The sequence below is a fragment of the Littorina saxatilis genome, linkage group LG2, assembly GCF_037325665.1.
Source record: "Littorina saxatilis isolate snail1 linkage group LG2, US_GU_Lsax_2.0, whole genome shotgun sequence".
In the NCBI taxonomy this organism is placed as follows: Eukaryota; Metazoa; Mollusca; class Gastropoda; order Littorinimorpha; family Littorinidae; genus Littorina; species Littorina saxatilis.
Genome location: NC_090246.1, coordinates 98,068,615 through 98,090,952, shown reverse-complemented (window position 1 = coordinate 98,090,952; position 22,338 = coordinate 98,068,615). Strand labels below are relative to the sequence as shown.

At 40.8% G+C, this 22,338-nt stretch overlaps 1 protein-coding gene and 1 long non-coding RNA gene across 2 annotated transcripts in view; one reads left to right on the top strand and one right to left on the bottom strand.

Moving 5' to 3' along the window:
• Window positions 1-2,521, bottom strand: LOC138960278 (uncharacterized). Its single transcript, XR_011453935.1, has 4 exons — window positions 2,465-2,521; window positions 1,701-1,782; window positions 1,265-1,358; window positions 1-710 (listed from the first exon to the last, which is right to left on the bottom strand). It is a non-coding gene; the product is annotated as an uncharacterized lncRNA (long non-coding RNA).
• A 10,181-nt stretch (window positions 2,522-12,702) lies between these two features.
• The window catches only part of LOC138960281 (uncharacterized), a 12,937-nt gene continuing 3,301 nt past the window's right edge, over window positions 12,703-22,338 (top strand). Inside the window, exons 1-3 of the mRNA XM_070332105.1 lie at window positions 12,703-13,203; window positions 18,576-18,770; window positions 19,231-19,432. Coding sequence (XP_070188206.1) covers window positions 12,958-13,203; window positions 18,576-18,770; window positions 19,231-19,432 — 643 coding nt within the window. The 5' untranslated portion in view covers window positions 12,703-12,957. The remainder of the gene's footprint in view (window positions 13,204-18,575; window positions 18,771-19,230; window positions 19,433-22,338) is intronic.

The following is a 22,338-nucleotide window of genomic DNA, read 5'->3' as shown; positions in this document are numbered from 1 at the left end:
TCATTGACATTGTCCTCAGCTTGTGGTGGACTCGGATTTAAAAAAAAAAGCAGGACAGCATTTTCGAAAACATCTTCTTGCACTTTCAAAGAAATGTCAAATGCATAAACTGTGTCATAAAAAAGCACAGGCACTGTATCATTGATTTGGCACTGTTGCAGAAAGTCCTTGTCATCAGCTTTCATTTTGGCAGAGCAAGCGACACCCACAGTCCGACGAAAAATGTCCTGCATGTCAAGGAACATTTGCACAATGTTGTCTTTGACAAATGTCAGTCCTCCTCGGTTAAGCACCGTTGTCATGTCAGTTGAAGAATCACAATCACTTTCTGACAGCTCACTGAACCTCAGTGCTTCTAAACAGCGCAGTTTCTCGTATCTGTATGCACCTTTCTTGAGGCCCCAAACTTTCTTTTTTAGTTTCTTCACCACACTCCCAGCAACATACCTGATCACATCCTTCCTCACACACTGGCACCGGTCGGTCATTCGCGTTGTCTTCCTGTTTGCACCCATAGGTTGCTTCGACCAGCCTTTCAAACATCCTGAGGCAAATGGAAGCTGATGCATGAGTCGACTTGGTGACCTCTGTAATGCTTGCATGGCTTGCGTAGTACAATGAGTGAGCCTTTTCCTTGGCCGCGTTCCGGAACTTCCCTCGTAGACCAAGGCATGACTCAAACACCTGAAGTTTGTCCCGAAGAACAGCACCTGTCAAACAGACCACAAAGTCTTACACTTGAACACATACAATAGAACCACCTTTGTATTACCTCAAACAATCTGAGAAAGCGGGTCTTTAAAAGGAGGCAGTCTTAAAATGAAGGAAAATTTACAGAAGTTATGCACAGACAAACTGACAAAATAAGGTCTTAAAAGGGAGGGATTATCAAATTGGGGGGGGGGGTGGTCCACTGTATATATATATATATATATACAATAATAGATTTTTATTAGTCCATATCTTGGGATAATTCCCTGCCTCGTATAACTTTAAAAGAAAGGCAAACACACACACCATTGTATCCAAAAAGAACACTTGCACATTGACAAGTCTGGAATGTGTACGCGAATGATCAACAATAATTACACGTATGCCATACAGGGAGCACTGCTTACTTGTCATGTATATATGACAGCTTATTCTCAGCGTAACTGAATAACTTAAAATTTAAACTTGAAATTGTTTTACATTATAAGCAAAAGTGAAAACACTACTCCAACAAAATTGTATTCATTCATACAGTGTTTCCCTAAACACTTACAGTCCAAGGTTTTAACATGGCTTCACAGATCAGCTGACAGGCATTCATTTTCTGCAATCTCACTGCACACCTCTTCCAAAAGTGGAACTGTCACCTGTTGACATTTAAAAACACATGTAAATGTATACACAGTGACACAATAAAAAATCATGCGTAATGAGAATTATCCAAAAATATTATATGATGCACTGGTGTCAAATGTGTTATGGTATTTTATATTATCACAGAATCTAAGTCTTGAAAAATACACATGTTCACACAAAAATATGGCAAATACCACATGAGACTGAAATATACACAAATCTGCAGTAACTTGACTGAGAAATCACAAGCGGGTGTAGTTGTAGGCATCACAATCACAAGACAAACAAATTCTGCCTTTATGTTTAATATTTTTCAACAATAAATGTTGCAAATGTAACGAATAACTTCTCACCTTTTGTGAAATAATACTTTGAGCTTGACACACTTCTGACTGTACAGGGGTTTTCATCAACAACAAAAGTGGTGCTTGCTTCCTGAAACAAAATTATTCAATGATGAAAAGAACTGAATGTGGCAGTGTTCAAAGTGATATTCAAACTTGTATACAACTATCAGTACCTATACTGTAAAACGAGAAGGCTATTGGCATGCTCGTCAATCAGTATGTGTCATTCAGTGTTTTGTGCTGTAACAATGAAATGCAATCAATGCAAGTTCTTGTAGTCTAGAAATAAATACAACAATAATTTCAATTGAAACCACAAACTAGTCAAATAAATTGTGTAAATAGTTGGACAAAGAGATGCTTATTAACCCAGGGAAATAACAGGATTTCTTAGCAAAACTTTCCCAACCCAATTACCTGATTCAGTCCGGCTTTTCTGCTTTTAACACTTACTTTCAGTTTCACTAGAATATATCACAACTACAAGAATAACAATGGAACAGGAATGAGATTTTGTTTTGTTTTTGTAAACTACATCAGGATTTAACTAGTTTGGAAGCTCTGCTTACATACAAAATACAGACAGTGACGTTCAATCGTGGTGGCTGATCAGTGCACTGACTGAGACGGACGATTCGATTTGATCGCTTCACCACGCCTTTCCAACTATGTGCTCCCATACAGTTTTGGTAGATACATGCTTGTGCAAGTATGTTATTAGTATTACCAATATGAATCTTATTTTCCTTTCGATGGTCAGTTTTACTCACCTCTGTAACGGCAGTCACCTCTGCGAATGCTGTCGAAGAATCTAACCGAAAGTAAACAGTCTGGGAATCTACGCGCATCGGCCTTGACGCAAGTTCAATACTGAGCCAATGAGCGCGGCGCCGGCGGCGAAGTTGGCGATCCAGTCTATCTCTGTTGAGGCCTTGCAAGGTTTTGACGGCAACAACAATTATATTAGTTCTCTAAGACTTTATTTCTGTTTGATTTGTAATATGTTGGGAAGACATATTTATCAATTGATCAACAAAATAAAACATAATAAAAAACGACACAACGTACGCACATTGTTAAAATTATTATTGGCCAACGTTGAACATTTCACGAAGGCCTCAATCTTCCCGCACCGTAGACCAGATTAGTAGGTGCTTGATTTTGGTATTTTGATTTTACATAACATTAAACCTTTCTTGGGGTTCATGGTCATGGCAACAGCCATAATAATATTATATCATGTATAATATTTGTGACAAATGGATTTGTACATAATTTTGTATTGGAGTTATGTGACGCAGGTGTATAAAATTTCATGGGCCACAAACTTTGAGTAGGCACCGCACAGTAAAATATCACTCGTGGAGTGCAGTGCTGTCATGTGTGAGATGTGACCAATCAGAGAAGAGTATTAACTGAGGTCGCGTTTTATAGACCGTAAACGGGCAGAGCTTTACAGACCGTTGAAGGGATAAGACGGGTCTCTTTTTGGTAAAGTTTCTCACCGGGCGCTGGAGGTCGGTTGGTACGACTCGTGCCGCGGAATTGAATCGTAGGATTCAACTGCTGTGTTTACAGGTATTTATTGAATTGTATTTTGCTCGGAGATATTATTTTGCTCGGAAATATTGACTTGAGAAATGACCGGGAGAGTCATGTGTGAATTGGCTGAAAAGCGTGCGCTGTTGTCAGCCATTGTTGAAAAGAGAATGTTTACATGTTTTTCGGAAATGAAGTCGCTTATGAGTAAGCGGGTGTATATACTGTAACCGCATAAGTTAGTTGACGGTAGTGATAAAGAACGGCAGTATTATTGAGTAGAAAAGTTTATTCAGGTATGGAGACTTATGGTAGTTTAAACTTTTGTATTTTAGCATCCCGGGCTGAGTGGGTAGCCGCGGAAGTGGGGAGACGAGACGGGAGGTTCCGCCTTTGCGTCCTGAGCCGTGAGTTTCGGGGGCGCAGGAGGGAGTCAGCGTGAAGCGCTGAAGAACGGGGACCCCGTCCCAGTCCACCACGCGAAGACAGTTTGCGTGGGTGGTGTGGACCAGGGCGTGTCACTGTATTGTGTGAGTACGACTGGAAAGACGTAACCGGCGAGAGAGCTGTGTGGAGATAAGTTCCCCAAGTTAACAAACACGAGACGTAGAGCGTTCGTGACTTTTTATCTGTGTGTAACAGAAATGACAATTGACAGAAGTATTGCCTGAGACAATGACTTCGTGTGTAGTGGGGCAGACAGGCTCCCACGGAACAAAGCTTGAAGTGTTCTACGTGTGTGCACGTGATTTATAGACTGCATGAGAAAGTAACATGTGTGTATTTCTGTGCAGCTAGATTTCTGTATATTGACAGAAATAGAAACTTTTATGTTGAGTGAGAGTGATTTGTAGAATGCATGGGAAATAATATGTTTATGTTGTGTTGATTGAATATTTCAATAGAGGAACAGGGGCAAAGGGCCGTAACCGTGTTCTTGTCTTTGTGCCTGGTTGGAGTGTTGTGTGTGTGTGGGAAGACTAGGTAGTAAACAGAGAGAAGCACGCACAATTTCTGATAGGAGTAAATATACATACAGACATACAGACGAAAATTCCAGCCGTAACATTTGGTGACCCCGATTACTCTGTGTTAGTTAAAATTTGTAATTGTTTCCCTGCATTACTAAATTTAATTTTGTCCCCTGTGTTGGGTTTTTAGAATTTTTTGGCAGTAGGTCACGCAGACAGAGATTTTTCAGATTGAGTAGTTGTGTCGTTCATGTCCTGTTTTGTACTGTTACCGTCTCCAGTTTTACGGTAGTGCTTACTGTATAGTTCTAAGCACTGAGGAAATAGCTTCATTTTTCTTCCTGTGGGGTCTGTCAATTCTTTTTCTTTGCTCTTTTCTGTACTGTCAGTTTTGTAAAGTATTTGTAAAATATTCTCTTTCTACTTTGGAATAGGGAACTATCTGTCGTTAGTTAACCCTTTGCCCTTATTTTGCATTGTGAATTGTTTGCCTTTGATTAATTTTTTCATTTAAGTTGTTTGGTTTTCCTGACTTTGAAATTTTTTATTTTGGAAATTTTTGTGTATGATTGATTAGGTTTGTTTACTTTGTGGAACTTAATTAGATTGATTTCATTAGTTGTTGTATATAAGGTTGGTCTATATTTAGTGGGAGTATTTTTTATTTTGTTTGCTATTTTAAACTTAAATTGGTATAGATTGTGTACTTTGAAAATTTTGTTTGTTTGATTTGTTGAGTGGATTAGTTTTGTTGACTTTGTATTTGTTGTTTGTTGTATTTAATTAAGGTAATTTGATTAGTTGTAGTATTTTGAGATAGACTTTAATTAGTTCAAGTTTTTATTTTATTTTGTTATTGTTGTAGATTTGGTACTTAAAATATTTTGGGTTTGATTTATTATGCAGTTGGAGTGATTGTGTCACTTCATTATTTTTTGGAATTTGTTCTTGTTTGCTTCCAACTACATTTTTTTTTTGTGGGTTGGACTTCATTTGTTTAGAGTTTGGTTTTCTAGTATTGTTATTGGATTGTTTTGATATTATTCCTGCATATTTAGTTGTTAGTGACTGGAACTTTCTAATACTTTAAATTCTTCTTTAAAATTAAGGCTTGTGTTGACATTTTGTACTTGTATATATGTTTGGAACAAGATTCGTTTTTTGACTTTATTGACTGGGTTTCTGACTTCAATCAGAAGTGTTGGATTTTTTGCGTGAAGATTTACGCCAAAACGTGTTTGGATATGATCTTATGTTGACTAACCTATCTTGTGCCAGATTTTTTGTGGTACTTGACAGTTTTCAAGTTGATTGCTTGAACTTGAATTATTGTTTGAAACTTTTTCAAATTCTTTCTTCTAAACTTGGACATATTTTAGTGTGATTTTGGGAATTCAAAACTTACACTATGGAGAACGATGATGATTATGATGTGTTGTTTGACAAGTTCGTTAAACAGGCAGAGACTCTGGGTCTGGCTGCAGATAAACGCGAGAAATACGTGAAAGAGAGTTTTGATCGTTTGGAGAGAAAACGAGAAAAGGATGAAAGACAAAAAGAATTGGAAAGAGAAGAGAAACAAAAAGAAAAAGATAGGGAAGAAAGACAAAAAGAGTTGGATAGACAAAGAGAAGAAAGACAAATGCAAAAAGAAAGGGAAGATGCACAAATTGAAGAAAGTCGAAGACAAAAAGAATTGGAAAGGGAAGAGAGACAAAAAGAAAAAGAACGGGAAGATACACAAATGGAAGAAAGTCGAAGACAAAAAGAATTGGAAAGGGAAGAGAGACAAAAAGAAAAAGATAGGGAGGAAAGACAAAAAGAAAGGGAAAATGTACAAATTGAAGAAAGACGAAGAGAAAAAGAAATGGAACACCAGTTGAAGCAAAGAGAACTTGATCTTAAACAGGCGGAAATTAATGCTGGGTCGCGTACACCGCAAAATGGTCGGGATTCATATCCTAATGTTGGTGCTCGTCCTGTTTATCCCAGGCTTCCTACGTTCAGAGAACAACATGATGATATAGACTCATACTTGTTCAGGTTTGAGACTCATGCAAAAACTCTGGGTTGGGAAGAGTCAAAATGGATAACTTACTTGACTGCACTGTTGGAGGGTAATGCGTTAAACCTGTACCATAGCCTTGCTGCTGCAGAAGATCTGACATATGACTGTCTTAAAGAAAACTTGCTGAAAAAATTTCAGTGTACTTCTGAAACATTCAGACATAAACTCCGAAATATCCGACCAAGCGAAAAAGAACCATTCCAGACATTTGGAATTGAGTTGCAGAGGTTGTTTGACCGTTGGGTTGCACTATCAGGAATACCAAAAGATATCAATGGTTTGACAAACTTGATTTTGGGTGAACAGTTTCTTGAGAGTGTATCCGCCGACTTGGCGACGTTCATACGTGAACGAGGTATAGTTAATCTGGATGAAATGGTCAAAGCTGCTGAAAGTTACCGCTTATCACGGAAGTCAGGATATACTATTTTCTCTGCTGGTTCCTGTGTTCAGGAAGAGTATGTTGGCGCTGCTTTCGCACAGGGTGATAATCACGGGGGTGATCAGGAGTTACCGCGAGTTGGTTCATGTATAGTTTAATCTGTTAGTGTTCTGATGTAAGTCCAGCAGTAGATAGGTTAAGCCTATTTTAACATACTGGAAACTGGTAATCTTCCAGTAGGTATTAATTTAGTTTTACTAAAGCCTGCTGGGACACAAGTAATGGGTTAGTGCATTTGTAAACAGGAATCGCTTGACAAGTGGCCCCCTTCATCCCCCCCTTCCTCGTCCTGATATGGCTCTGCGTAGTCGGCTGGACGTTAAGCAACAAATAAACAAACAAACAAACAAACAAACCGCGAGTTGGTTCTGGTTTTGCTAAGAATAGTGATAACCGGAGTTATGGACAAGGGACTTCTGACGCTCAAGCATATCCACATGAGGGTGCATATAAATCACGTAGAAGTAGACGCAGACGTGCACGTGGTAAGAGAGTTCGTTCACCCCGAGAGGACGACACTTGTTTTCTGTGTTGGGAAAAAGGTCATTGGTGTGAAGAGTGTCCATTGCGGATAAATCCTGTAAATCCTTGCTGGGCTTGTGGTTTGGGCGGCCATAAGTTGAAATCGTGTCCGATGGCTAAATTTCTGGAACAGATCGAGTTAGGAAATGAAGTTGTTCCGGAGGTCGTTCCTCCAGTCGTTTCTCCAGTTAAGAAAGTTGTGGAAAGTTTGAAGTTGGAACATGGTAGTGTCAACAGGAGTGAATGTACAGTACTTCGAGACACGGGTTCTACGATTTCTGGAGTGCGTAGTGGATTGGTGTCGAAAGACCAGTTTCTCAGTGGTAACGTCACTTGTAAGACATTTGGTGGGGAGGTCCTTACTTATCCTCAGGCGAAAGTTATGGTAGAGACACCTTATATTTCGGGTGAAATGGTTTGTTGCGTCCTGAATGATCCTGTGGCTGATTTGATCATAGGCAACATTCCGGGGATTTCAGGGAGTGCAGACTGTTTTCCTGATGTTGAGGGGGTTACGGCTATGGCTAATCGTTCGCAGGCAAAGAGAAGAAACCCTCCTGATAGACCTTTGGTTCTGACTCCAGATCAGAAGGTTGCGTGTTCGAATGAGGACTTGGCAGTTGTACGAAAACAACTCAGTCAGTTGCAAGCAGATATGAACAGATTAAAGTCCAGGTTAATTGAGACTACTGCTGCTGTAAGCCATGGTGGCACTCGCAGAAAGAGGTCAAGAAAATGGTTTGCATGATTTTGACTACTTGTCGGTTTAGCATCAGAAACATGAGTCGTAGTACTATGTTGGAAGAGTCGTGGACTCAAGATAAGAAAACTGATGATGCTAAAGAAAGACTTTGTAGGGTTGAGCTAGAAAGCAACATGACTGGAAATTGTGAGTTAAAAGAAAAACTCAGTGGAATCTTCCAAGAGAAGGAAGAAGTACTTTATCAGACATAAAGTAGTGTTGTTACACATATGGGATCAGTGGAGTAGAAAGTTTGTTTCTTATGTCAGCTACGACAGTTTTGTTCCGTAGTGGAATGCGATATTGAAATTGTATGGCAGTGAAGTAGTTACCCTCTTTTACCTGTTATCCTAAAGAAAAAATAACCTCGGTCGGTCATTTTTTTCTGGGAGGAGGGGGTAATGTGACAAATGGATTTGTACATAATTTTGTATTGGAGTTATGTGACGCAGGTGTATAAAATTTCATGGGCCACAAACTTTGAGTAGGCACCGCACAGTAAAATATCACTCGTGCAGTGCAGTGCTGTCATGTGTGAGATGTGACCAATCAGAGAAGAGTATTAACTGAGGTCGCGTTTTATAGACTGTACACGGGCAGAGCTTTACAGACCGTTGAAGGGAGAAGACGGGTCTCTTTTTGGGTAAAGTTTCTCACCGGGCGCTGGAGGTCGGTTTGGTACGACTCGTGCCGCGGAATTGAATCGTAGGATTCAACTGCTGTGTTTACAGGTATTTATTGAATTGTATTTTGCTCGGAGATATTATTTTGCTCGGAAATATTGACTTGAGAAATGACCGGGAGAGTCATGTGTGAATTGGCTGAAAAGCGTGCGCTGTTGTCAGCCATTGTTGAAAAGAGAATGTTTACATGTTTTTCGGAAATGAAGTCGCTTATGAGTAAGCGGGTGTATATACTGTAACCGCATAAGTTAGTTGACGGTAGTGATAAAGAACGGCAGTATTATTGAGTAGAAAAGTTTATTCAGGTATGGAGACTTATGGTAGTTTAAACTTTTGTATTTTAGCATCCCGGGCTGAGTGGGTAGCCGCGGAAGTGGGGAGACGAGACGGGAGGTTCCGCCTTTGCGTCCTGAGCCGTGAGTTTCGGGGGCGCAGGAGGGAGTCAGCGTGAAGCGCTGAAGAACGGGGACCCCGTCCCATTCCACCACGCGAAGACAGTTTGCGTGGGTGGTGTGGACCAGGGCGTGCCACTGAATAGTGTGAGTACGTCTGGAAAGACGTAACCGGCGAGAGAGCTGTGTGGAGATAAGTTCCCCAAGTTAACAAACACGAGACGTAGAGCGTTCGTGACTTTTTATCTGTGTGTAACAGAAATGACAATTGACAGAAGTATTGCCTGAGACAATGACTTCGTGTGTAGTGGGGCAGACAGGCTCCCACGGAACAAAGCTTGAAGTGTTCTACGTGTGTGCACGTGATTTATAGACTGCATGAGAAAGTAACATGTGTGTATTTCTGTGCAGCTAGATTTCTGTATATTGACAGAAATAGAAACTTTTATGTTGAGTGAGAGTGATTTGTAGAATGCATGGGAAATAATATGTTTATGTTGTGTTGATTGAATATTTCAATAGAGGAACAGGGGCAAAGGGCCGTAACCGTGTTCTTGTCTTTGTGCCTGGTTGGAGTGTTGTGTGTGTGTGGGAAGACTAGGTAGTAAACAGAGAGAAGCACGCACAATTTCTGATAGGAGTAAATATACATACAGACATACACACGAAAATTCCAGCCGTAACAATATTACATTTCAGCATATTTGAATTACATGTCATCATACCAAACTGTCATACATTTTTATTCCCACATCATTCTGATTGATCACAACCAAACCTACTATCAGTGGACACATCCAAGGCCAAATGTAAGCGCCTGTTCTTGACAACTTTTAATCGATCTAAAAATAGCAACTTGCTGGGTCCTTTGCCGCCAACGGACACTGTTTGGCCTGAAGGTAAAATGTACAATGTATTTTCTGATTTGTGCACAAAAGCTGTTTTTCTTTTTTCTTTTTTTTAACATAACAATGTTTAATGTCACTGTATGTTTAAAAGACCATGGTCATATTTGTAAAAAAAATGTTAAATTAGAAAATAAATAACATTTTGGTTCATGATTTTTCCTACACCTGTGCTGAAAATAAGAAATAAAAATGTCGGTATATAAGTCACTCAAATACAGCTAGGTATGAATGGCTCGGTTTGAGTTTGTTGCAGTTGACCCTGCACAATGCGACGTATCATGTTTTTGTTGAACAATTTTGACGTCACCCCTCCCATAGGGTGACGTATTTCACAACTTCCTGTGTTACACAAACTCTGTGATGACCAATTTTGACGTCACCCCTCCCATAGGGTGACGGATTTCACAACTTTCTACAGATGAACAATGTTGCCTTCACCCCTCCCATAGGGTGACGGATGTCACAACTTCCTGTGTACACAAACTGATGACGTATTTCACAACAAAATGGCGCTGCCCATGGTCAACCTCTAAACTATCCGTATAGAATGGGGGCGTCCTCGCCCCCATAACAACAATGACGATTATTACAAATACAATGTACAGCAATAGCAAGAACAACTGTGACAACGAACAGCAGCAGTGGCCAGAAGACAGACAGCGGTCAAATCAGTAACTGTGGGATGCCTGCTAGCTCTCTCTCTCTTTCTTTCTTTCTCTTTCTTTCTTTCTTTCTTTCTTTCTCTCTCTCTCTCTCTCTCTCTCTCTCTCTCTCTCTCTCTCTCTCTCTCTCTCTCTCTCTCTCTCTCTCTCTCTCTCTCTCTCTCTCTCTCTCTCTCTCTCACACACACACACACACACATACCCATAACCACACACACCAGGGCGAATCAGTTAGTTTGTAAGGAGGGGGGTGGGCCGATGGGGGGTGGGGGGGAGGTGGGGTGGGGTTAGAATTCAAATCTGAGTGCAGTAAATCAGTCGAGCGGAGCGCAGCGCGCCCGAAACGGTATTTTTTTGGGGGGGGGGGGGGGAGCGGGAGGGGGGTCCGGAGGCATGCCCCCCCCCCCCCCCCCCCCCCCCCCTCCCCGGGAAAATGTCCGAAGTAGCAAATCTGGTGCAATCTGAGCTTAGAAATGGCCACGCAATCATCTGACCAAATTAAATTCCAAAGTTTAAAATAATCTCTAACCCCACCTCGTAGCCGCCCCTCCCCCCCCCCCCCCCCTACTGAGTCCACCCCTGCACACATACTACAGCTGATGGGGTCTATGTCGACCAAACTGTGGGATGCCCTGTAGGTGGAGTTCCTGGAGTGGGATTCCCTGTGTACAGGGAATACCACAGGATTTAGTTTCTGTTGCGTGTTGCTGATATCGCTGAAAGTCACGTGATGCTTGGCGACATCGGTAGAATTTGATGTCACTTTTTCAATCTTTTTTGATATTTCTTAGAAATTCGAGTATGGTTTGCAGGTTTTATTGAAAAACTCCACCCTGTGGTATTTCCTGTATACTCCAGGAACTCCACCTACAGGGAATCCCACTCTTTTGGTCGACATAGACCCCATCAGCCATACTACACACACTCAAACACTGAGTGACTCGGACACGCTTGCACCAAGCCACTGTTATGTGCTCAGTTTTCGTCGTCGAGTCTTGTCTGGCGCCTATGTAATTAGTGTAATCTTGAGGCAGCCCGTGTACTGCAGAATTCTTCGGCATCAAACCCTCTCCCGCAGTGGGGCACTGCGGTTATGAAATTAAAGGCCCCTCCTGTTTTTGGAACCGCAGGAGCTTTCTAGTTTGCTGTTAGGTAGATTTTTGGTTCCTCTTTCCTGTCATGCTCTCTTTTTCTTCATGAATTCTTTTCTTTTTTCTGCCTTCTTGCTCATTCACCTGTATTTTTTCCAAAAATCTCTTCTCTTGCCGCTTGTCTCGCGATTCATGTATAGTTTAATCTGTTAGTGTTCTGATGTAAGTCCAGCAGTAGATAGGTTAAGCCTATTTTAACATACTGGAAACTGGTAATCTTCCAGTAGGTATTAATTTAGTTTTACTAAAGCCTGCTGGGACACAAGTAATGGGTTAGTGCATTTGTAAACAGGAATCGCTTGACAAGTGGCCCCCTTCATCCCCCCCTTCCTCGTCCTGATATGGCTCTGCGTAGTCGGCTGGACGTTAAGCAACAAATAAACAAACAAACAAATCAAACCCTCCAGGTCAATAGTTTTGGTCGATCGACCCTCCGTGATTGAATAGTAAAGTTACCTCTTGAATAGATATCAATAACTTACTGATCAAGTTAACGTTTGACTTGATTTCATCTGTAAAAGGTGCGCATTGTACTTTGAATGGATATCGATATTATCAACCTTTAATTGCCCCTGTAAGAAAACCTATGAAAAGCAATATTTTTTGTAAAAGAAGTTATCCGGTGAAAGGACAGTAGTGCGTGCTACTTCTTTCAAACACCTGTTCGTAAAATAACCCTCCGCGATGCAGACGATGCATTCTTCAAGCGGAAATCAAAGTCGTTTCCCTTGACAACAGCCCAATAAGAACAGTTTATGCTTATTCATAGTACAGAAGCAATTGTATTGAAAACTTAACTACTGTTCTTATTGGCAAAGGCAATATCAAGCACTCTTATAGGTTGCAAAGCACACAATACTTTAAGAAACGGACGAACTACTTTGCTGGCTCGCAGGTTGCCGCGTGCCCGCGCTGTGCGGTCGAGGGTCAGGCTAAACAATAAGCCACTCAATCACTTCATGCATGGCTCGCTTTCAATACGTGGAGTGGGCTAATCACTTCGTTACCTGGGACTGTGCCCCTGAAACACTCCTGCTTTGCTTAAGAAAGAAGGTAGAAGAGTTTTCTAACGTAGTACACACCAAACATGAGGTGGAAATGACTTGGAAAGTAAGACCATAAACTGATCTGTGACAACCCCCACTTCATCGGAAAACACAACAAAAGGATAACCTCAAACACAATGGCAGCGAAAGAGATGTTCGAACCTCGAATCCTGTATGGACATGGCAAGAGAGCCGTGACGCTGATGACGGAAGACGGGTGTGTGTACCCGATCATAGCCCACGAGGCCAAACATGACCGCGTGCCCCACAGTGCAGTACCCCAGCACGCGCGTATTCAGAGGGGGGAGAGGCCGATGCATCAGAGTACTCTGACCCTGGCCAAACCCCCCTGGGAGCCGGACTACACAACGACAAATAAACAGGTGGGTAGAGCAGGTGTGTTCGTGGAAATAATGGGATGAGGTGTAGACAGTTGTACGGACAGACGGACTGGCTGACTGACTGACACTGAGATTCACGCATGCACGATGAGAAAGAAACAACTGCCTGAGCATGCATGCGTCCACACACATACACACCACACACACACACACACACCACACACACACACCACACACACACATAGTATCAGAACACATGCACACACGTACACATGCATGTGCACAAACACATGCATTTGAGAGTTTTGAAAGTTCCAAGCATGTGCTATAGGCGTATCCGGGGAGACATGATTGAAGCATACAAATTCGTGCATGGATACTACGATTGCAAGAACCCACTGGAGCTGAATAGCCTTTGTAATACCCGTGGACATCAGTTCAAGCTCAAGAAGAAACAATGCAGAACAGCTCTCCGACAATCTTTCTTCACGAACAGAATCATAGACACGTGGAACTCCTTGGACAAGAATGTGGTAGAAGCGCCGACAATGAACAGTTTCAAAAATCGCTTGGACAATGCACTGAAAGATTATATGTATAGCCCAAATGTCAGTATGCCTCTCACTACACCAGCCAAGAAAAAGTTGATAGAATAGGCCACGGTCAAAAGATCGTGTAGGTTACCTAGCCCAAAGTTAGGCTAGGATAGCAACTGATCAAAAGATCAGACAAAGGCTTAACAGCCTAAGTACCAGTCTGATAACATAACATAACATAACATAACACACACACACACACACACACACACACAGGACAATATGTGTGCTTGAGGAATACAATGCTTAAAGTAAGCAAAGTAATTTACAGGGGGAGAGGGTGCGTGCACATCCTAATGTTTGACCCATGGATGCTATTAAGTTCAACTGATTATTGTACTGCACGATATTAAATTGAAACGTTGTACATGTACAGAAGCAAGGAAGAAGAAAAAATAATAATTAAAAAAATGTTTAACAATTCTCACTACAACAGAATAATTATTTCTGGCTTTAAGACTATATAGGTTCCTGGAGAGTTAACTTTATGCTGGTGTTTTGCCAGAAAAAGGTGTTTTCTGTCTGAAGTCTGCCAATTTCAGAAACTTGAAGTGCAAATTTTTTGGGGCTCACCAAATTTATCAAGTAAACAAATCCAGCTATAGGCTGTTGATATACAGTGGAACCCCTCCTTGTAAGACCTCCCCCCCCCCCCCCCCCCTCCCAGTTTGAGTGGACTGGGTGGCCGAGTGGTAACGCACTTGCGCTCAGAAGCGAGAGGTTGCGAGTTCGACCCTGGGTCAGGGTGTTAGCAATTTTCTTCCCCCTTTCCTAACCTAGGTGGTGGGTTCAAGTGCTAATCTTTCGGATGAGACGAAAAACCGAGGTCCCTTCGTGTACACTACATTGGGGTGTGCATGTTAAAGATCCCACGATTGACAAAAGGGTCTTTCCTGGCAAAATTGTATAGGCATAGATAAAAATGTCCACCAAAATACCCGTGTGACTTGGAATAATAGGCCGTGAAAAGTAGGATATGCGCCGAAATGGCTGTGATTTGCTGGCTGATGTGAATGCGTGATGTATTGTGTAAAAAAATTCCATCTCACACGGCATAAATAAATCCCTGCGCCTTGAATATGTGCGCGATATAAATTGCATAAAAGAAAAATTTAAAAAAATAAAAGAAAAATCCCTGCGCTTAGAACTGTACCCACGGAATATGCGCGATATAAGCCTCATATTGATTGATTGATTGATATTGGAATGGATCCAATGCTTATGAAAAGTAAATTTAACGGTATTGAAATATATAGGTAAAATCTTTGCTTGATTGACATTTTGTATCCCACAGAGACAGACTGACAGACAGACAGACAGACACACACACACACACACACACACACACACACACACACACACACACACACACACACACACACACACACACACACACACACACTCATTTCCCTGGTGCTCTTTTTTTCCACCGTATATAGCTATAATCATGACATAGGAAATTTGCATTCATAAAATATTATGAAATTAATGTCAATGTTCTTTTATGTGTCCATGATGTCAGAGGAATGACATCATAAAATAGTGACATCAGCATTAGTGGTTCACATCATTCAAGATTTCCTTTTCCAGCTGATATTGTGCAAAACTGTGCTTACTGGATCACTTCACACGTAAGAACCATTTGGTTGTTGTTGTTGTTGTCATTGTTGTTATTGTTGTTGTTTTGTTTGTTTGTTTTCTAATTTGGAGGGGGGGGTAATCTACTAATCTAGCATGGAACTGTATCACCTCAAAGCGAACAGATCAACTGTAGTTGTAACTCCTCACAAAGAAAAAAAAATGAAAAGCATGAAAAAGCCCACTTCATTCATACAGAATTCAGCACTCAGAGGCTGTATTGAAATATTCAACAGTACCCGACCTCAGTAAGTAACTTACTTAGTCTGAGGCTTTTGTGGAAGACCTTTCACCACTGACAAAAGTGATCTCAAGAGTATTAAGTGTGCTGAGTTACCTACTGACAGGGTGTAGAACATGAGAAAAGACTACACAGGCACTAAAGCCCACTTCAACAGCATGTTTAATCTTATGTGTGTCTTTTTTTTCTGGCATGTCTTTTTTCAGGTTAACTGCTCTGGGTAGACGCTGTTAATTTGCATAATCGATACTTTTTTTGAAAAACCAGGAACATAAAAGGTACCATTCACGAAAAGTCATAATGCCAAAAAAAAAGATAGGTGTGGTTAAGGTAACATAGCCAAAAAAAATAGGGTAGGAAGGTAGGCAATCACTTTTTTTTGTTTAAACTTTTTTTTCTAATGTGTACAAATTAAACCTACTTGACAGGGAAATAAGTGTGCAACTCGAGCGCTTTCGCTTTCATTGCGTTTTCTGCACTGTGGTTTTTTTGTTTTTTGTTTTTTGACAAATGTAATAAAAAGTTATAGGGTCGGCCCCTAAAAATAGGGTAGGTCGGGTTACCGTAACCACACCTATTTTGTTTTTAGGCCTAACTAATATGCATTGCCATTTACAATTAAAGAAACAGCATCTCATAAATAAACCAAGAAAAACAAACAAACGTAAATAAAAAATGTTCCACCAGAAAAGGCAAACCTACTTCGTGTTTTTTATCATGTGCCTGTAGAAGAAAAAATGCACAAAGGTGTGTGTGTGTGTGGGGGGGGGGGGGGGGGGGGGGGGCAGGTAGAGGAAATGAACGGAAACAAAGTTGGCATATATGGTAGGCAAAAATAGCTGATATATGACACTTGACAGTGATTGACAGGATTATGAAGAGTGATTTCGTTCAACCTTTCTAATAAAAGAGATAAGGGTTGGAAACAAATTATGAATGGGTTGGGGTGGGGTAGAAGTATAGTTGAGGCTAAGGGAGGTACTAGGTGGGATTTCCATAGCAGGCTTTCTATGCACATTCATTGAAAGAGTTAATTTCAGATCAGGCCGTTTCTAGCTTTGCTCTGAGCGCGAGTGGTTTGTCGACGTTGTAACTAAGGAAGAAACAAGCTCAGATAAAACGGTCAGTGCAGTTTGTGGTTTTATGGCTGCTTCAAATTAGCGTTACAAATAGTTTTAATGTGATATTTTGTAATGTGTCACCTGAAATTTCTTACTTTTACTTCATGCTGGGAAAGGTTGCTAATAATTGAATAAAAAGGACACCAGTGTGGTGAAGAAGTAGAATGCGAAATCTACTAGAACAGGAGGGACTGCATATATGTGTATAGACCAGTGCTTTCAAGACTGATATTGAAGGGATGTGTGTTAATGTTTTGTAAGGGTTTGATGCTCTTAAATTCAATGTGATTTTCACTGAGGCTGAATGTTTCTTCTGCCTTCTTTATGGGAACTTTGGTTTGATCTGGGTGTCAAAACACTGTTCTGCTGTTTTCAGTCCAGACTGGAGCACTAATTGCCAGAGTTTGAATTCTATCACATTATAAATGATATTGAATGTGAACAATCCTTGCAACATTGTTTTTATCTGATTAATCAAAGTCTCTTTTATTCACTTAGTCAATATTATTGACTTGCTGGTAATGCATGTACCTGAAGCAGTGTTGTAATTATGTGTGCATTACATTGGTTTTGCACATTTTCACTCCAGCAGGTAGAAAACTTAAAAAAGTAATTATTATTTTCAAACGCCTTCAACAGGTGTTGACTGTACTGTTCTATGTATCACAACATACAACACATTCTTTTTCTTTTGGGTAAATTGTTATCTTGCTGGTAAAGTACAAAACCCAAAAGCATACACATTTGAAAGACATGGTGTTTAGTACACAGACTTCATGAACAGAAGACGTGAGAACATGGGGGCTGAAAGGGGATTAATTTAGTTTCAGGTTGATTCCCTGAAGTACCGTAAACTACCTTGTATACGCCCAGTATCAAGTAAACGCCCACCCCTCTCACCACAGTGCAGCTTAGTAATAAAAGAGAGTTGCAATTCTCAAAGCTCTTCTTAGTAATAAAAGAGAGTTGCAATTCTCAAAGCTCTTCTTAGTAATAAAAGAGAGTTGCAATTCTCAAAGCTCTTCTTAGTAATAAAAGAGAGTTGCAATTCTCAAAGCTCTTCTTAGTAATAAAAGAGAGTTGCAATTCTCAAAGCTCTTCTTAGTAATAAAAGAGAGTTGCAATTCTCAAAGCTCTTCTTAGTAATAAAAGAGAGTTGCAATTCTCAAAGCTCTTCTGAAGTTGAAAAGACCGGTTTTTGATCACGATATTTGTTTCAAGAGATTGTCCCTCGAATTTGATGGCTTGAATCAGCGCAACTGCCAATCTGGATTAATCTTTTCCAGTTAGCATTACCTTTTGAAGTTATAAACTTGTTAACAGACAATAAAGCAACAAGATTTCCTTCGTAGTTTGCTTGCAGAGTTCCTTTTTGTTTCGTTTTGTGCAATAACGCATCCTTTGAGCACTTCAATGCCAAGTGACCAAAATATCGTTATTCAGTAGCAAAGGACCCGCTCCTGCAAAGAGTGTAGTACCTAGTAAACGCCCACCCCATACTTTTGGGCAACATTGGTGCATGGGGGGGGGGGGGGGGCGTATACAAGGTAGTTTACGGTATAGGTGTTTTTTTTATTATCATTATTATTATTTATTATTATTATTACATGTACTATTTGCTGCTGTTTCATGAAGGCAGCAGGAAAGAACTAAGAATCTTGTCCAACCCCATGTATATCCTGCTGTATGCAAAGGGACCAAAAGGGGATATAGAAGGCTCAAATTTAAGGTCGATGTCTCAAAGTGACATTAATTTTTCTTCTAATTTTTGCAGGTTTTATTTTAATTTAATTTTGTGTGTGTTATTATTTGCTACAGTTTCACGGAGGAAGCAAGACATTAGAGCCAGAACGTCGTCCACCCCTGTCCCGCTCCATGCATCGCTCACAGGTTGAATTAGGTCGCCACGGCGGCTATGGCGCCTGCCCGGCATACCCTGGTCATGAGGCTGAGGCTCCTAACGACTGGAAGACCGATTATGAGCAGACGTACTATCCCAAAGATACTATTCCAGTGAGTACATTTTTTGTACATGTATAATTTGTAATGTTATGCAAGTGTAACATGTTTTGTATTGTGGGCGTATGTATGCATGTACGCTGTTGCTACTGCAAGATCAACATATCTAAAAATTCAGAAGTGAGTGTGTATGTGGGGAGGCGGTATGGCTGTGTGTGTGTGTCTCGGTGAGTTTTAACAAGTAAGGGCAGAGCTTTCTGTGTCGACCTTAAGTCTCTTCCTTGAAATCTCAGTGTGCATTAGCAGTCATCACATTCACACTACTTTTCTTGTACAAGGTCTAGTTAGCTTGTCATTGTACAGTAAGTTGTTGTTTGTGCTTTTTCTCTGTTTTTTGTGTTGTATTAAAAACAAACAAACCTTCACATTCAAAATACAGCACAGTAAGCATTGGTGTCATAATCGTGTCAGATATCTTTATCCCAGTACATATTTTCTCAACGTGTGTCTTCAGGCCAACCGTCTTCACCTGACATCACTTATCAACCGTATCAACCAAATAGAAGGCCACGAGGTCAAAGATGCCGTGAAGCCTAGCGAGGGACCCATGAGCTACTTCACACAGTACAAGCGTGTCCACGACAAATTGGGGCATCTTCGTGGGCCTGGAGCCAAAAAAGAATATCCTGTCCGTGAAGAGTATGATATCCTGACAGGTAGGGTTCATGGTGTGTTTTGGATGTGAGAGTTGGAATAAAAAAAACAAGTCGCGTAAGGCGAAATTACTACATTTAGTCAAGCTGTGGAACTCACAGAATGAAACTGAACGCACTGCATTTTTTCACGATGACCGTAGTCCGCTGCTCGTGCAAAAGGCAGTGAAATTAACGAGCCTGTTTAGCGCGTTAGTGGCTGAATGCGCTGTGCTGCATAGCACGCTTTTCTGTACCTCTCTTCGTTTTAACTTTCTGAGCGTGCTTTTGATCCAAATATATCATATCTATATGTTATTGGAATCAGGAACCAACAAGGAATAAGTTTAAATTGTTTTTAAATCGATTTTGAAAATTTGATTTTAATCATAATTTTTATATTTTTAATTTTCAGAGCTTGTTTTTAATCCGAATAAAACATATTTATATGTTTTTGGAATCAGAACATGATGAAGAATAAGATGAACGTAATTTTGGATCATTTTATAAAAAAATAATTTTAATTACAATTTTCAGATTTTTAATGACCAAAGTCATTAATTAATTTTTAAGACCCCAAGCTGAAATGCAATACCGAAGTCCGGCCTTCGTCAAAGATTGCTTGGCCAAAATGTCAATCAATTTGATTGAAAAATGAGGGTGTGACAGTGCCGCCTCAACTTTTACAAAAAGCCGGATATGACGTCCAAAAAATGAAAAAATGAAAAAAACGTCTGGGGATATCATACCCAGAAACTCTCATGTAAAATTTCATAAAGATCGGTCCAGTAGTTTACTCTGAATCGCTCTACACACACACATGCATAGACAGACAGACAGACACACACACACACACACATACACCACGACCCTCGTCTCGATTCCCCCTCTATGTTAAAACTAGACTAAATGTAACAAGGAGGTTGATGGAACGTACATTTAAATATTGACACCCCCCCCCCCCCCCCTAAATATTGTTTGTTGATTCTGAATTTTGAAACTTTAGCAGTCTATCTGTTTTGGGATTTGTGAGATTTTGAAGTTACCCCCCCCCCCCCCCACCTTACGACTAGGACAGACAGGCAGGTGCATGATAATGCAGACAGACAGACACAAACAGACAAATTCGTGCTCAAATGTACCAGGGTTCCACATCACGTAGAATTAAGGGTATAATACCCTTTGACCCTCCAAATCATGTACGAGATGCTCTCTCAGAAGAGGTATAAATACGTAACTGTTTTCTTCCAAAGAGGTAAAAAAAACGTACGAGTCAAACGCTGAAAGGGTATAAGCCTTTGCTAGTTTACAAGCAACAGCACGCAGGCCGCCTGCTCTACTGAGACCACTAAAGTACACGCCGCGTTCGTGCCACTCCTCTGTCGACACTGACACGCCGTGAAGCAGAGGTTGTCTCCCTTGTCCTCAAACTGCGCGATATCTTTAAACTGATCATCTCGATGGCACTGTTCGCTTTAGCCTATCCGGTGCTGTCGCCTGCTCAAAAAAATGCCTCGCCAAACGTCAAAATGGCAAAGGTGATAACTACCAGACAGGCAATCATATGGGAAAACAAGAGGCGAAGCCTTCAAGGCTCACGTAAGAAATAGACAAACAGTAACACAAACTCAATCACTCCGTCACACATACACACCCACACACACAGTAAGCTTAGGTGACACTGTGCAAGAAAGAGAGACACTAGATCTAGATCTGTCTGTGTCTGCATGTAGCCTACTTACAGGGACACGACTGCCAAATAGTCTCGGCCCGCTCAAAATAACAATGACCGAGACCACACACACCACGCGAGAGAGAAAGACTACAGGGAGGCATGCCGTCATGATGCATTAATTGACGTCAAACATTTTTGACCGTGACGTAATCTTAGATAACCACTCACACATAGACTCGGAAATGTTAAAGTTTCTACCACAGACATACACACACACGCACACACACACGCACACACACACGCACGCACAAACGCACAGACAGACAAAGTTACGATCGCATAGGCTACACTTCGTGAGCCAAAAATGGCATTTCATGGATACACCGATTGTCACTCATACCCTGTGAAAAATCTGGAAGGGGTATAAAACCCTTTACTTTTTTCCTGAAAGGGTATGAATACCCTTGACTTTTGGGGTTGTGTGGAACCCTGTGTACACACACACACACACACACACACACACACACACACACACACTAAATTCATAATCCTGCAGTTATGTATTCAAAGATAATCGTTTTCCTTTGAAAACTAACTTAGTTAAAGTCTTGGGGGCAGGGATGAAGAAAGGGAGAGGAAAGTTTTGTGTTCTAAATCTGTTGCTGCTACCATCTGAAAGTCATATTGGATGACTTTATGATTTGTGGTCTGGGGACTGATGTCTTATGCAATGTGTGTTAGTCTAGACATAAAATGATAGATTTTATGCATTCGGCAGTAAATGTCAAAGAGGGATCTGCTTTTATGATCATCCTTTGAAGAGGTCTGAGTCAACGGTATTATTCAAGGATTAATTTGAGAATCCCTTCTCTGGCCTTGCATAGTGTTGGGAATTATTGTGCCAGCTGTAAAACCGGATTTAGAATGTTAACTTCTGGACTCTGATTATTCAACTACTTCTCTGAAGAGTTTTTAGTGCTGGTTCTGTTGTGATCTCAAGAGTGCATAATAACTTGTGCTCCCCCAAGTAACTATACACGGCTTGCTGTCAGGATCTGTTCTACACATCTGCCAAACCTTGTGAAGCCTCAAGCGTAACAATTAACCTTTTTACACCCCCGGTATAGGAGTGTGTATAGGATTCGGTCGATATGTTTGTTTGTTTGTTTGTTTGTGTGTTTGTGTTCGCATATAGATCTCAAGAATAAACGGACCGATCGTCACCAAACTTGGTGAACAGGTTCTATACATTCCT